General features: G+C 46.2%; 1 protein-coding gene across 6 annotated transcripts in view; it reads left to right on the plus strand.

Annotated features, from left to right (window-relative positions):
- Positions 1-800: 800 nt before the first annotated feature.
- NAB1 (NGFI-A binding protein 1) overlaps positions 801-15,820 on the plus strand; it is a 44,494-nt gene continuing 29,474 nt past the window's right edge. Inside the window, exons 1-4 of one of the 6 annotated variants that reach the window (XM_045086508.1) lie at positions 818-937; positions 4,119-4,181; positions 10,169-10,268; positions 10,991-11,828. In XM_045086508.1, coding sequence (XP_044942443.1) covers positions 11,010-11,828 — 819 coding nt within the window. In that variant the 5' untranslated portion in view covers positions 818-937; positions 4,119-4,181; positions 10,169-10,268; positions 10,991-11,009. The other 5 variants (XM_045086505.1, XM_045086506.1, XM_045086509.1 and 2 more) reach the window with 5 other exon arrangements.

Here is a 15,820-nt window from a genome sequence, read left to right on the forward strand (position 1 = left end):
ACCGCAGCCCGAGGGGCACCGGCGCGGCGGCCTCCGGCGGGGGCGAGCGGGCGCGCAGGGCCGCGGGCGCTCTGGCTTCGGGGCGGCCTCGCGAGCAGCCGGAGCGGCGGGCCGCGCTCTTGGGAACGCTGCACCGGGAGCCTCCCGCGTCCGGACGGGTTTTTTTCCCAAACTGCAGATCCCCGCGGCTCGGCGGGCGGCCGGAGCGCAGGCCCGAGGCGGCGTCCCCGCCCCCCGCTCCCCCGCCCCTCCCCCGCGGCCCAGCCCCCCGCCCCCGCCCCGCCCGGAGCGGCCCTCCGGGCGCCGCCCCCTCGCGAGCGCCCACTCGGTTCCTCCCAGCTGCCGCGCGAACGGGCCGCCCCCCGGGCTCCGCGGAGGGGGCGGCGGGAAGGGGCCGAGCCCGGGCCCCGGCGGCCGCCGCCCCCGCCCCCGGCCCGCGCCGGCCCACGCCGGCTTCTGCGTCACTCGGCCGCGCGTGGGCGGGAGCCGGAGCGGCGAATGTGGCAAGCGCGGAATCTCCCCATGTGACCGCGCGCGGGGGGCGGGGGCGGCGGAGGCGGGCGGGGGAGGGGGAGGGGAGGGGAGGGCGCCGCGCGCCGGGAGGAGCAGGGAAGCGGGGAGGAGGGCGGGCGCGGCGGGGGAGGCGCCGCCGCCACCGCCCGCGCGCCGCAGCCCGGAGGAGCCGCCGCCGCCGCCGCGGACGCGGCCGAGCCGAGCGCCGTCGGGGCTGGCGGGCGGGCGGGCGGGCGGGCGCGTCCGAGCCGGGTGGGGAGCCGGAGCGCGCGCCCACCGCCTTCCCTTCCCCCCTCGATGGGCGCGGGGGCGTCCCGGCCGCCGCAGCCGCCTGAGGAGGGAGCGCCGGGGGCCGTGTCTCCGGAGTCGCGGCCGAGCCGTCCTCGCGGGAGAGCGCGCCCAGCCCGCCGCAGCCGCCGGCCGAGTACGTACCTGCCCCGGCCCGCGTCGGCCGGGACGCGCGGCGCTCGCGGGCCAACTTGGGCGGCGGAGGCGCGGGCGGCGCGGGCTCCGGGGCCGGCGTCCGGGGCAGCGGGCCCCGCGCGGCCGCGGCGGAAGCGGACGGCGGCCTCTGGTCGTGTGGGCGATCCCCGGAGCGAGTCGGGGCCGCGGCGGCGGGAAGGGGGCGAGCGGGGCCGCGGGCCGGGGGCGCGCGCCGTTGCTCCCGAGCCGGCGGGGGCGAGCGCTCCCCGAGGGCGGCCGGGGTCGTCGCCGAGTCGGCGGTGCTGGGGGCGCGCGCCCCGGGGAGCTGGGGCGCGGACGGCCGGGGTCGCGGCCGCCGGTGCCCCCCGCTGCCGAGCGCGGTTTCTGTTTCGGCCGCGGAAGGAGTTTCTTGGAAGTGGCTGTGCCAGAAACTTGGCTCCGGGCGCGGAGCAGCGGGAGACGCGTGCTCGCGGGGCCGAGCGTGGGGTTCCCGGCGCGGGGGGCGGCCGCCGGGGCAGAGCGCTGCGACCTCTCGCGTGCACACGCATGGCAGGCGGGGTGCGGCTTCAGCCGCCGGGTCCGGGCGACCGAGGCGGGAGGCGACCCCGGCCCGTGAGCCCAAGTGTTCTCCGCTCTCGGGGAAGGGCCGTGGGGCTGGGGGGCGCGCGTGGGTTCCGCGCACCGGCCTCGCAGCAGGTGGTCGCGAGGACCCACCCCCCCCCCCCGCCGCGGCCCGCCTGCAGCTGCCCCCACAGGCCCCGAGGGCGGCGGGCTCGGAGACGGGGCAGCTGTCAGGTTAAAGGGTCGACGTGGAGTGACCGCTCGCGGCCGGTCGGCCTGTCCCTGACTCGTCTCCGACTCGAGGAGTGCAGGGATCGGAAGCGGAGACGGAAATGCTCGGATCTTGTTTAAAAATATTTTGGCAGTTTTGATAGATAATATTAGATTGCATAGGAACAGAGGCACGGAATTTGAAATAGATTAGTCACGGAGCAAAAGCCAGGCGGGTTTGTTAGAAAAGTGTGCACACAGTGAATTACCTTCTTAGATTTTCACTTTTTTGAAAGATTTCCTTTCTAAGACATACCAGATTATGACACGTCATAATTTGTATGTGGGTTTCAAGAATAAATATTGGAAAAGGGATGGTTAGCGTTTACTTTATTTTGGGGTGGAGGCTGATATTTTCCTGAAGACTTAAAGGAGCTGCTTTCAATCTAAGTGCCAGTGAAAGTGGCTCTTAGATTCAAGGGTATCCCTTTTCCTCCATTTTTTAGTTTTGAGACATTTTAATATTGTCCTCTAATTAAATTTTCAAAGTATGGTATCCTTACAGGTATTAATATGCATATAAAGGTTTTCTTAAGAACCGATGGGTGCCTGGCAAGGTCAGCCTTCTTTATTCTTGTTTGCGTGTTGGATGCTGGACAATTAGGTCTTGAATGAAAATAATTTCAAGGAACCATTGGGAAGTTTCTTGTTTTAATTTTATGAGTATCTTGTACAAAAGTTAATATGCCATCCTGATATTAGAAACACGTTATATTTCTTGGCTCTGGTGATTCCTAGTTATAGGTGAATGAATCAGTAATAATAATACAAACATGGAGGCATTGTAGATTTTTTATTTCATTTTGCTTGCTAATTGTGGATGTTATTAAAATGACAGAAATCCTTAGCAATACTATAGCTGATAAAAGGAAATTTAGTGAGTTCATATGTCTAGTAAACAAATTGATATATTTAATAATTTATGTCTTGTCCTTTTCCAGAATTATTAATACAATTTAACCTCAACTAAGTTAATTAAAAATTTTCCCTTTTTGGGACCAGTAAATAACACCCATCGTCTTATAGGGAAGTTAAATTATTTTCATCCTCCCTCATTGTTAGAGAATCAGTTAAAGCATTTGATATTTTAATCACACTTTAAGGACATAATGGTTTATTATTCAAGATTTGGGGGGTTTGCACTGTGGTTGCTTTGAAAGAAGAAATTAAGTGTTTTACAAAGTGGGAGAGATCTTTGAAGAATATATGGGTTGAACTTTAAGGTTTTTTTTTTTTTAATTTATTTATTTGACAGAGAGACATCACAAGTAGGCAGAGAGGCAGGCTGAGAGAGAGAGAGGAGGAAGCAGGCTCCCTGCTGAGCAGAGAGCAGGACTTGGGGCTCCATCCCAGGACCCTGAGATCACGACCCGAGCTGAAGGCAGCAGCTTAACCCACTGAGCCACCCAGGCGCCCAAACTTTAAGTATTTAAAGTAAAAGGTGGTTGGATGGAAACAGAAATATGTCAGGTTTTTGTGTCTCTTGACCTAAACTCTAAGACTTGGGCCTCATTCCATTAGAGGTCTGTTTTTTTTGTTGGTGCTGTTCATGTGCATTATGAATATGATGTTTTATGTTATGTTCATGGAAATGAGCATTTTATAATATGTTTTGATCAGTATTGAGATTCTGCTAACATATAATTATCTTGCCTATGCATATTTTATCGTGGAGTTTATTAAGTATATTAAGGAATAAATAATACCCTTTCAAGCATGATATAAGATTCTCAGCCTCTTTGTTTTAGATTCAGTTTTATCTTATATGCTTCTTTCATTCTTTTCAGTGGAATGAAGAATAGTAGTTATGATATTAAATGCAAATTTTCTTTTTGATCTGACATGTTCAAAAACTAGTACAATAGTAGAGTATACTCTTAAACTTAATAATGAAACAAGTGGGATTACTGAGAAGTTAGTGCTGGAAAAAAATAGTAATCCTCATCTTGTCAGAATTTGCACAGCTAAAACCTGGCATTAAGCTTTCAAACACTTTGTCATTTCTCAACACCTTGGATTTAGGGGGCTGTGCAGTTAATTTGCACAGTATGTTAATTTTAAGGAGAAATTTCTGGAAAAAGCATGCCTTCTACATGCTCAGAGGACATTCATGTTTGTTGAATGACTTGTCTGTTGGTTGGTTGAAGAACTTCCAGCCATATCTTATGAAGGGGTAAGACACTTTTTCCTCCAGTTTCATTCAGAATTCAGAAAAAAATTCATAGGAGGGAACATTTTGTGTTTCCTAAATTACTGTTAATTCATTAGGAGCTGTGTGTTCAACTCATAGCTCTGACAGTAATAAGATCCTGAATATTTTAAGATCACTGAATGCTGACTGATTTGCCTAGGTTAAATTATTTGGTACTTGGAACACAGAAACACCAGCTCTGCAATCTGAAGTAACCCATGATGTAAGTAAACTTTATATGTAATTATTTCAGCTTGAGTTCTAGCACTAGGACAAAAGTTTAAAAGAATTCATTTCCCAGGCTTAATGCTTATCCTTGCCTAAGCCAACCTCTGACTTGTCCTAAACCTTTTCCGTTTCAACCTGCAGTATACCCACTGCACCTTTCTCACCAGGCCCCTATACCTTCAGACTCCATTCTTCCAAACTCAGTGGTGCACTTCTGAGGCTTTAAATACAGTCTCTGCCCTTAGGTTTCCTCATTCTTTCCTTAACATTTCCAGTCCATCTTTTCATTTCCTTTAGCATGCACTGGATTTCCATCTAGATGTTAAGAGGAAAACAATCTGGTGGAACTAATTCACCTTAATCTGTAAATGACTCATGAGCTAACTCTTCCCAAGGTTTTTCACATTTTTTATAAATCTGTAAGAAGCTGCTGTTAACTTAGACAGTTTTAAAGTAAAAATTTCAGGCTATGTTGGGAGGAAGGAATTTATAGTCCTTTGCATGAAAACTAAGTGAGATTTTACTGGGATTCTGCCCTTGTTATCTCCTCATTCCTGAAGGGTCTCTGTTCTTTCTAATGCCACAGACTTCATGGAAGTGTGTATATGCTGTGTGTGTGTATGTGTGTGTGTGTGTATTTCCTGCATGATGAAGAGAAGGATTCAGGAGTAGTGATTATCAATCCATTTGATATTTGTGGATAACTTATATTGCATTTTAATTTATAGGAACAACGAAGGAAAAGACCTAGAATCTTTGATGACCTTTTAAAATGCTGGTGTTGGGACTGGACTAACCCATGAAGTATATTATAGTCCTAACCACATGTAGTTCCTGTATCTGGAAATAATCCTTAGATCTTTTGGGAAAGTAGCCATGTTACGGAAATCCAAATAGCCTTATAAGAAGGAAGTATTGAGGAAGAGAGAATGTAAAAGCTTTCAGGGAAAGTAGTAGCTAAAGTGATAGATTGGTCATGAGGTACCAGCTCACAAAGACAGCATCCCTTTGGGAGGCTGCTCGTCATAATCTGTCTCAGATGTTGGGTTTCATTCAGGAGCAGCCTTTATAGAGTTGTTATTTTATTGAACACTTAGCTAGAAGTGGGGGATAGAAGATGAATGAGACTGAGTTTCTGCCTTCAGGCAGCTTAAAACCTCTGTTCTGCAGAGCCTGGCCAGGTTTCTTCTTCATCCCATAGCTCCTTCTGTATAACACTTAGCACTTATCACCGTGTTTAAATGTCTTGCTTCTTTGTCTTCCTTCACCCTCGTAACTCGTTCTCTATGAAGGGTCGTTTGAAGAAGTGGGGAAAAAATGAGAAAGCGTAGGGTTCAGAGAAGGGACAGGACACCAGGGGGTGTGGAAAAGACCAGCGGAGGTGGGCAGGAGAGAGTATGCGGGGCACAGGGGCAGGGAAGTGGGAGGCACATTCAAGGAGTGCCCGGTGTATCTCTTTGGCGTAAGCACAGGGCTGTGTTTGGGACCAGAGAGAAGGCTGGAAAGGTACAGGTTTGGGTCTGGGATGCCTCTCTGAGAAGTCTGGACTTCTTTCTCGTTGCAGTGGGGAAATTTGCACAGATGGGTACAGAGTCACACCTGTACTGTAGGAAGATAAAGGTGGTATTGCAGGGTGGGATGTCTTGAAGGTAAGGAAGCTGTTTTCAGAGTGGAAGCAAGAAGCGGTGAAACTAGAATTAGGTGCTCTTGAGGTAGAGAAAGAAGAAAAGGATGGATATGTGGCTTAAGGAGATGAAGATTTGAGGAAGGAAGAAGAAGAAAGCACAAAGGTGAAAGCATAGTGATGCAACTGAAAAAGAGAAACGGGAAGGGTAGAGTTGGGATTCTGGAAGGAGAGAAACATGGACACTTGCTTTTGGACTTAAAAAATTTGAGATTTTGACAATTTCCAGGTAGTAGTTCAAATGCAAAATTATCACAAATTATTTGTGCTGATGTTCTCAAACTTGTCCATTATGAGGATCATTTTTGTAAATTAAAAACATTATAGATGTTCACTGATAATTTTACTTTCAGTGTTTGTTGAGAATTGATACACTGTAAGAACGGCTGCCATGAATTTGGTTACGCACTTAAATGAGTTAAGAGGCAGGGAAGAGAGCATAATATGCCCCTAACCAAGTCAGGTAGCGAGCGTTTCAAGGAGCTGTGGTGGGGCTGCAGAAAGGTTCGAGGGACGGGCGGGTGATAACACGGTGGTTTCTCTGAGCTCCGACCGAGTCGGAGCCCAGGAAGGCGGACTGAAGCTCCTTGGAAGGGAGGGAGGCCCGGAAGACCCTCCGTCCCACACCACGCCCCCACAGTCCCCCACAGCATCCCAAGGGAGATGTCTTGCTTCCCTCAGGCATGTGGAGTGCTTCCTTGTGGTTCAGTGACAACATAGGAGTTGACCAGTCGAGTTTTCTGGGCCAAACTCACCCCTTTTTCTCACTGAGCAGGTTTGAATCTGACAGATGACTGATCCTACCTGTAAGGAGGAGGCAGCTTTCTGTTTTGTTTTATTGTTAAGGTTCTGGAGCAACTGTTACCATTTAAAATAGATTAATGAATAACAAATGACAACAAATGGCCTTAAATGAATCCATTGTTGTTTAATTCCTCTTCCTCTGGAATGGACCAGGCTGAACAGCGTTCAAGCTGGTGCCAGTGGCCCTCGCTGTGTGTAGGTAGCAGGCCTTTGGTGTGGATTTTGAATGCAGTAAAAATTAGTAACTGGTTTCTCTTCACTGTGGAATTCATGAAAAGGTCAGACTCAGCATGGTTGTTCCAGCATCCTGAAAAGACCAGTTAACGGTCTTCAGCTGAGTAAATTCACTGTGCTGTTAGCTACCTGTGTACAGTGTTGTTGGCAGGATCTTTTCCTGTTTGCTTCAGCTTCAAGAGCTGCAGTTAGAAGCTCGCTCCTGATTTATTTGACCTTCATGTTAAAGCATGAAGAGATACAGCATTTGGAAAAACAGAAAATCTCATAAGAATTTTCTTTTAAATCAAAATCGAGTTCATGTATGAGGTGGTGGGTGTTTGAATGATCATATCACAACAGGCATTTGTAAGGAACTGAAACATTCTCCCAAGGCAAAAGCTTAAGGAGGAAACTCCCCTCCCAGCAGTAGGTGTGGGCCTTCAGAAGCCTCCTGGGACCCTGAAGAGCTCTCGGAGTTATCTTTCATCTGGTATCTTGACTTTGGGAATGCACACGTGGTCCTATCAGTCATTACGGAGATAGTGTAATAACTAGTACTTTCTTCTTGCTTCTGCTTTTTTATCCCCTTAGGAACTAGGGGTTTCTTTTCTTCCTTGGTAAAGATGAGAAAGGAAAAGATTTGAAATTAATTTTTTCCAAAATTATAGACATTTTAGAAGAATAAAACTTAAGTTTGGGGCTTTAGTTTTCCTTAAGTTTCTCTTTAAGTTTGACGTATCTTTTGTTGCTAATAAAAAGATTCAAAAACTATTCTTAACTGATTTTCACACATACTCTTTAGACGAAAGAGATGTGAGAAAATCTAAGAGGAGCACATATGATGAGATAATTGATGACACCATAAACCTTGCAATTGCATAGCTCTCTTCAGAAGAGAAGATTGTGTGGGCACATGGTATATATGAGATGGATGACTTCTGCCTCTGAAACCAATAATACATTATATGTTAATTAATTGAATTTAAATGAAAAAAGATTACTTGTGTGTGCGCACGCGCATATGTGTGGTTATACCTGTATATGTATTTTTTTGTGTACTGGAGTTGAAAGTCTTTGAAGCTCTTGCATTTGGTGTATGATGGGAAAGGAAGTTTATTTTCTCCCTTAGACGCTTTCTACGAGTCCTTCTGTTTGGTATAATGCAATCCAATACAGATTTAAACTTGTATCCATAGTTCCCAAGAGTTGTGTTTCTGTGGGTTAGTGTCCAGCTGGATGATATACTCTCTCCTGGAGAGTCTCCCTGGAGTGGGAGGACAAGTAGATACTCCTCTGTGTGATGTAGAAGATGCAAGAGTGTTTTTATCCAGAGGGGTCAAGTGGCCTGAACCTGAAGGTAGATTTAAAGAATCTGGATGATCACAGAACAAGTAGGAGTTCCTGGTGCCCAGAGTCTACACTAAATAGGGATCTTCTATTGTAGTTCACCAAGTTTGCCAAACCATGGGAGTCTCAACACAATGACCTGGGAAATTGTAATTTTTTTCAAGATTTTTTAAAAAATTTGTTTGCACATGAGTACAAGCAGGGGAGCCACAGTCAGAGAGAGAAGGAGACTCCCTTTTGAGCAAGGAGCGTGATAAGGGACTTTCCCAGGACCCTGGGATCATGTCCGAGTGGAAGGCAGATTCTTAACCCACTGAGCCACCCAGGCATCAGGGAAATTATCAGCGCTCCAAGTGATGGTCCTGGGTGCTGTTAGAAAGCTGCTGCTCCCCAATTGAATCTTTTTTTTTTGTATGCCTTGGGAAGTTATCAAGTCACCTGGAAATACCCTTATAAAATAAAGGACCATAAAATTTGAGGCAGTCACTGGCTAATCAAAGCAGATTGTGGGTGACACAGACATTCCTGAAGATGGGGCTTCCCAGAAGTCAGTCCTTAGGGTGTCAGGGAGATATAGTATCCCTGAGTGGGATGACTGAGACTAGAATTTTGATAGTATTCTGATCATGGTATAAAGAACAAGTCCCAGATGTGGTGGCCTCCTGGCCTTCAGAGATGTCCTAATACTCTTCTGCTTACCTTATCTCCTAGTTCACTGTTGCTCTGTACTATTTTGAATTGAGGCTGGACCTTCCATTTCCCTCTGATGCACATACATATTCTTACATATTCTTATGCTCTTCTGTAATGTTCTCTATAGAGGGCCACAAGGTCCTTTTTAATCCTGAAGGTGCAAGTTGATTATAACATGCTTATTTGTTTCTCTTAAGTGGAAGTACTTGGCCAACTCCTCTTTGTATGTGGGAGGTCTCCAGGCAACTGTGAATAACTTTTAAAGGCTGCTAAGAGGTCAAGAAGTGCTTTGCTGGGTCTTGTTCTGTCTCTTTAAAAGCAGGCTTCTTGGTCTTGATTGGGCCCCCAAATTCTGTTTCTTCCTGGACTGTCTTGGGCTGTCTGCAGCTGCATTAGAGGCTGTTCCATCCTCTGTTCCAGCCTGTGTCTCTGACCCTTATACACACCGAGATCCAGGCTGCTACTTCGCACACAGGGCAGAGTTTTGAAACATCCTACCTTACGCCATCTTCAAGTGCTAGATGTTTATAAGAGAATCCCATCATCCTGATTTTTCTGTACCCCAGTGCCTTCGCAGTTCTTAGAGTCTCACAGATGTAATCCCGCGGTCAATCTGTTACTCTTTTCTTCATGGACTCAGCAAAAAAGTGTCAAAGAATGGTAGCCATTTCCTCTCCTTTATCACTAGTACCTAAGTGCTCACCAAATCTTGTCATTTATTTTGAAATTTTCCTGCCTCTTTTCCTGGGTTCTTAAATATACCACCTATCTTCTGACCTCCAATTCATACTGAAATCCAATCCATTGTGCTCAGCCTACCAGGCTAATCTTACTCGTTTTTCTTTATAAAGTGGGAATCACTGTACCAGTCTGGCAGGGCTGCTACAAGGATTACAGATCTTCCTTGACTTACCATTGGGGTTACATGCCAGGAAATCTGTCGAAAGTTGAAAATTGCCATGAGTTGCATTTAATGCAGCTAACTTACTGAATATCAGAGCTTAGCTTAGCCACCTTCATTGTGCTCAGAACACTCCAGCTTACAGTTGGGCAAAAATCACCTAACACAAGGCCCATTTTATAATAAAGTGTTGAATAGCCCATGTAATTTATTGAATACTGTTCTGAAGGTGGAAAAATAATGGTTGGTGTGGGTACAGAATAATTGTAAGCATATCAGCTGTTGACCTCATCATTGTGTGGCTGACTGGGAGCTTTGGCTCGCTGTTGTTGACCAGCATCAGGAGTGTCACTAGCCCAGGAAAAGATCAGAACTCAAAGTGGCGTGGTTTCTACTCAGTGTATACGGCTTTCCCACCATCATAAAGCTGAAAAATCGTAAGTTGAACCAGTGAGTTGGTTACCGTTTGTAGATGTCATGTAAAGTGTTAATCATATTGTCTGACGCAAAGTCAGTATTCACCAAATGACAGCGTAACAGACTTCTCTCCTCCCTGAATCTGATTGTTACTCACCTCACCTTTCACACCACGGAAGCAAGCAGCAAAATGCATTGACAGACGTATGGGATATAGAGCCCCCGTGAGCCTTGATTTGAGTCCTTGACTTATGCTTGACTGCCTGTAAGATTTTAGGCAAATTACTTATATTCTTTATTTTTTTTAAATTTTATTTATTTGACAGAGAGAGTGGTCACAAGTAGGCAGAGGCAGTCAGAGAGAGAGTAAGGGCAGCCAGCTCCCTGCTGAGCAGAGAGCCCGATGTGGGGCTCCATCCCAGGACCCTGACATCATGACCCGAGCTGAAGGCAGAGGCTTAATCCACTGAGCCACCCAAGCGCCCCCAATTACTTATATTCTTTATATTTTTCACTTAAAAATGGAAACAGTTATCCTGACCACTAGGATTGGTAGAAGAATAACATGAGGTGACTTTGGTCAAGGGGGAATGCTTCCTTTAACTAAAGGCAGTTGCTGCGCAAATGCTCCTCGTCTTTGCCCTCCCGGAAGCGCTTCTGTCCGTTCCGCAGTGTCCGATGAGGACGTGTAGGAATGTCGGAGCCAGCGTCACGACTGTGTCCTCTCTTCTTCTTCTTGCAGGTTGAGTCCATCCACAGTAATGGCCGCGGCCTTACCCAGGACGCTGGGGGAGTTGCAGCTGTACAGAATATTACAAAAAGCCAATCTGCTCTCTTATTTTGATGCCTTTATCCAACAAGGTGGTGACGATGTCCAGCAGCTCTGTGAAGCGGGGGAGGAGGAGTTCCTGGAAATCATGGCCCTCGTGGGCATGGCCAGCAAGCCCCTTCACGTCCGAAGGCTCCAGAAGGCGCTGAGAGACTGGGTGACGAACCCCGGCCTGTTCAACCAGCCGCTGACGTCGCTGCCCGTCAGCAGCATCCCCATCTACAAGCTGCCCGAGGGCTCGCCCGCCTGGCTGGGCGTGTCCTGCAGCAGCTACGACCGGGGCAGCAGCGCGCGCGAGCCGCACCTGAAGATCCCCAAGTGCGCCGCCGCCACCTGCGTGCAGAGCTTGGCGCAGGGCAAGGCCGACGCGGCGGGGAGCGTGGTGCTGCCGGGCCTCGGGGAGGCCAGACTCTGGCAGGGCCACCACGCCCCCGAGAGCGAGCACAGCCTCTCGCCCGCCGACCTGGGCTCGCCCGCGTCCCCCAGAGAGAGCAGCGAGGCGCTGGACGCGGCCGCCGCGCTCTCCGTGGCCGAGTGCGTGGAGCGGCTGGCGCCGTCGCTGCCCAGGAGCGACGCGGCCGACGTGCGGGAGCTGCTGAGGAGCAACAAGAAGCTGGCCAAGATGGTCGGCCACATCTTCGACATGAGCGACGACGACCCGCGCAAGGAGGAGGAGATCCGCAAGTACAGCGCCATCTACGGCCGCTTCGACTCCAAGAGGAAGGACGGGAAGCACCTCACGCTGCACGAGGTAAGACGCCGCGTGGGCCCGTGAGCTTCCCGCGTCTGTCCTGGTTCCTCACCCGGGAGTGCGCTGGCGCTCGGCCGCGGGGGACGTCCGGCCCGGGGACCTCCCGCGTCTGTCCTCGTTTTCCTCACCGTCGTTCCTCACCGGGGAGTGCGCTGGCGCTCGGCCGCGGGGGACGTCCGGCCGGGGGAGCGGCGCCCGCGCCCGTCCGCGTGGGCAGGACGGTCCCTCCGCGAGGAAGACGGGGCGTGTCTGGCGTGTGCGGCGCGTCTGTGTGGGGCTCGGGCGCGCGGGCGCGGACGCCGCGAGGGCGACTTCCGGAAACCGCGGGCGACGCCGGAGAGCGCGGAGCCGGGGCGCTTAAAGGCGGCCTGTTTTTTAATTAAGACAGAAAATAGGATTTTACATACAACGGTTCACGGAAAAGCCATGTGGGGTGCTTGGGGGGCTCCGTCAGGGAAGCGTCGGACTCTTGATTTCGGCTCCGGTCACCATCTCAGGGTCGTGAGCTCGAGTCCCGCGGGGGCTCCGCGCTGGGCCCGGAGCCTGCCTGAGGGTCTGTCTCGGCCCCCCCCTCTCGAGACGTGGGTGACAGCGGCGTTTTCGTAGACTTTAGGAAAAAAAAAAGTTATAAAAAAACAAGACCAGAACTTAAAAGTAATTTTCAACTAGCATAGACCATAACATTTTAGTGGATGAATGTTACAGGTATTATGATGGGTTTGAAAATGGTTTCGGTTTGGCATTCGGCATCCAATTCTCATCGTCTGTAGCGCTCTGTCCAGAAAACCCTTCTCGAGCAGAAGAACGCATCTCCCGCTCCCGCATGCGTCGCCTTCCTCTCGTCCGTCTGGTCGCGGCGTCACGTCTAACATGTCGCTCAAGGATAAGCTTAAGTCTGTTCTGATAAGTTTTCCCACAAGTAGAATGACCTTCCCTTTCCTTTCCGTTTCTGTCCCTGCAGACACCACAGTCACCGTAACGTAAGCACTTCACTGTACGTGCGTGTAGCTCATCTGTCCCTCACAGTGTGCTTTGGTTTTCTTCAGGGCAGAGATAATGTCTCCTTCATTTTTATATCCTCAGAGTCTAACGTATACATGTTTGGCAAATAAATGCATTTTCAGAGTTAAAAAGACATTTTATTGCTAAATTTTTATAGCATTTATCCGATAGAAGAAATAAATCCTGTAGAAGAAATAAAATGTTCATTTGAATGTAGTATTCCATGTAAGAAACATTAGGTTTCCCCCCTGGTTTGTACTTTACTGCAAATTTATATTTAAAAAATAATAAATAAATAAATAAAATTTACTGCAAAAATATTCAATTATTACAAAAGGATGTAAAGAAGTTGAATCTGTAAACTTTCAGATAGTTTTCTTTACGTGTACAAATAAGGGATCATATTTGGTACACTATCCTCTAATTCCTTTTTAAAAAAAAAAACTTATAACATTATACTCACAGCACAATATATATATTAGGTATCTTTCCAAGTGAATACACCTAGAGTTACCTTTTTTATTTTGGGGTCATATTGTATTCCAGAATGTGAACATGTCGTTACTTATTTATCTGAACCATTCATTTTGTCATTTAGGATGTTTCTATTTTTTTGATACTACATATGGTAGACATGAACATTATATACATACTCTTTTACAGACAGACTTGGCGTGTTTTCCTGTAGAATAGATTCCAACATGTAGTATAATGGAGTCAAAGAATAAATAGATTTAATATTTTAGTAGATGCTGCTGAATTGCATTATAAAACTGCAGCTTTATAATTCCATTATTACATGCAACTGTCCATTTCTCCACACTCTTGCTAATACTGCATTAATCATTCTTTTTAATCTTCAACAGTCTAACAGATGAAAAATTTTCATTGCTCAAGTTTACTTAGTGAGGATGACTATCTTTTCATATGTATAACAGACATAAAATTTTATGTTCTTATCATTTGTTTTGTTTTAATTGTTTAATGTTTTGTTTAACATTTAATTGTTTGATGTTTTAATTTATTTTTCTTACCCCTAAGAAATTTGATTGGTTAGAAATTTTTATATTTTAAGGATATTAACCTTTCGTCTTACGTTGTAAATATTTTCCCAGATTATCATTTGTCCTTTGACCTTTCAGACTCATTTGCCATGTGGAAGTTTAATTTTATATAGTAATATTTATTGATCTATCCTATATGATTTCATTAGTCTAGTTCGCTATTCCTTTACCAGTATAGAATTACTTTAATTACTGTAGCTAAATAATGTATTTTAATATCCGGACAGGCAAGTGTTCCTTCAGTAGTCTTGTTTTGTAGCTTCTATCTTTCTGGGTGGTCATGCATTTCTTCTTCCAAATGTAATTTTTATATTTATTTATTTATTAAAAGATTTTAATTATTAGAGAGAGTAAGAGTGTGCATAATGAGCAAGAAGAGGGGCAGAAAGAGAGGGATGAGGAGACTCCCCACGGAGTAGGGGGCAGATGTGGGGTTAATCACAGGACTTTAAGGTTATGATCTGAGCTAAAGTCAGACACCCAACCTACTGAGCCACCCACAGGCCCCCCCAAATGAAATGTTTAATGCATTTATTAAGTTGCCCAAAAATTTCTATGGTATTTTTTTAAAATTCCTTAAAGGTATGGATTAATTTGGGAAAAACTGACATACTTAAAATAATGAAAACCCCATATAGTAATGTAGTGTGTATATTCACATATTTAGCTCTTTTATATTCCTTCATAATTCTACAGTTTTTTATTCCTGTGTCACAAAGTTTTCGCACATTTCTTGTTAGGTCAAATACTGTGAAGTATATATATACATATTAAATGTCTTCTATATATTCAAGTTTTTATTTAATAGAGGATATGCAAATATATAAGATTTAAAAAGGATATAATTGTAAGTGAAATTTTTTCCCACTTTTTAAAAAAGATTACTGTCACTGGCTGATTTTTGTATATTAATCTTGTTTTCAGCAATTTCACAGTCATCTTTTTAAATAAACGCTTTTAGATGTGAATGCATACTGGAGCTTAAAATAAGGAAATTGGTTAGCAAAATGTTTTAAGTAACAGTGCATCTGATTTGATCTATTTGGGGCATATCCCTTTGTAATTGTATGTATAGTTCCCATACAGTAACTGACTCACAAGAACTTAGGAAGCCATCTAGAAAATACACTTAGCATTATAATTCAGACACACTTTGATGCTTTCATTACCCATGAATTAATGGAGGAATCTACCAAAAGGCTATTATGGTTGTCATTAATAGAAAACAAAGGGCAATACATGTTGGTCATTTTAGTTTCATGCTTTAATCTAGTTCTAATGTAATTTTTTTTTAAGATTTTATTTATTTATTTGACAGAGAGAGATCACAAGTAGGCAGAGAGGCAGGCAGAGAGAGAGGAGGAAGCAGGCTCCCTGCTGAGCAGAGAGCACAACTCGGGGCTCGATCCCAGGACCCTGAGATCATGACCTGAGCCGAAGGCAGCGGCTTAACCCACTGAGCCACCCAGGCACCCCTTTAATGTAATTTTAAAATATAGCAGATGAAACCCAAAGTTGAGTCAGTATTTTTTCAAAGTGAAAGTATGTTAAGAGATGACTTTGATAAACCAAATCAACCTCACTTTTTTTCTTTTTAAAGTCCTAACCTACTTTTAAAAAATAGAAAAATTATTTCACACTTGGCTTTTGCTTAAGGTTTCTTTGCTTCTTTGGATAAATAGGTACAGATGGTATTTAGGTAATGAGATTATCATGAGTTTCCCAAAATAAGAGAACACTCAGAATGAGTGCTAGAAGGCTGAGATGTGGGGGCGGGGGCTTTAGAATATGTGGCTTATATCTTTGAAACTTAGACCACTTGTTATTTGTAAACTCAAGTATGTGAATCTGGTCCAAAAATACAGTTTAGGATAGATGTTTATGAATCAGGATGCTTCCTTCAAACCAGTAGCCATTCAGCACTTG

Source organism: Mustela putorius, unplaced genomic scaffold (assembly GCF_011764305.1).
Source record: "Mustela putorius furo isolate JIRA1106 unplaced genomic scaffold, ASM1176430v1.1 tig00000992_pilon_pilon_pilon, whole genome shotgun sequence".
Lineage (NCBI taxonomy): Eukaryota > Metazoa > Chordata > Mammalia > Carnivora > Mustelidae > Mustela > Mustela putorius.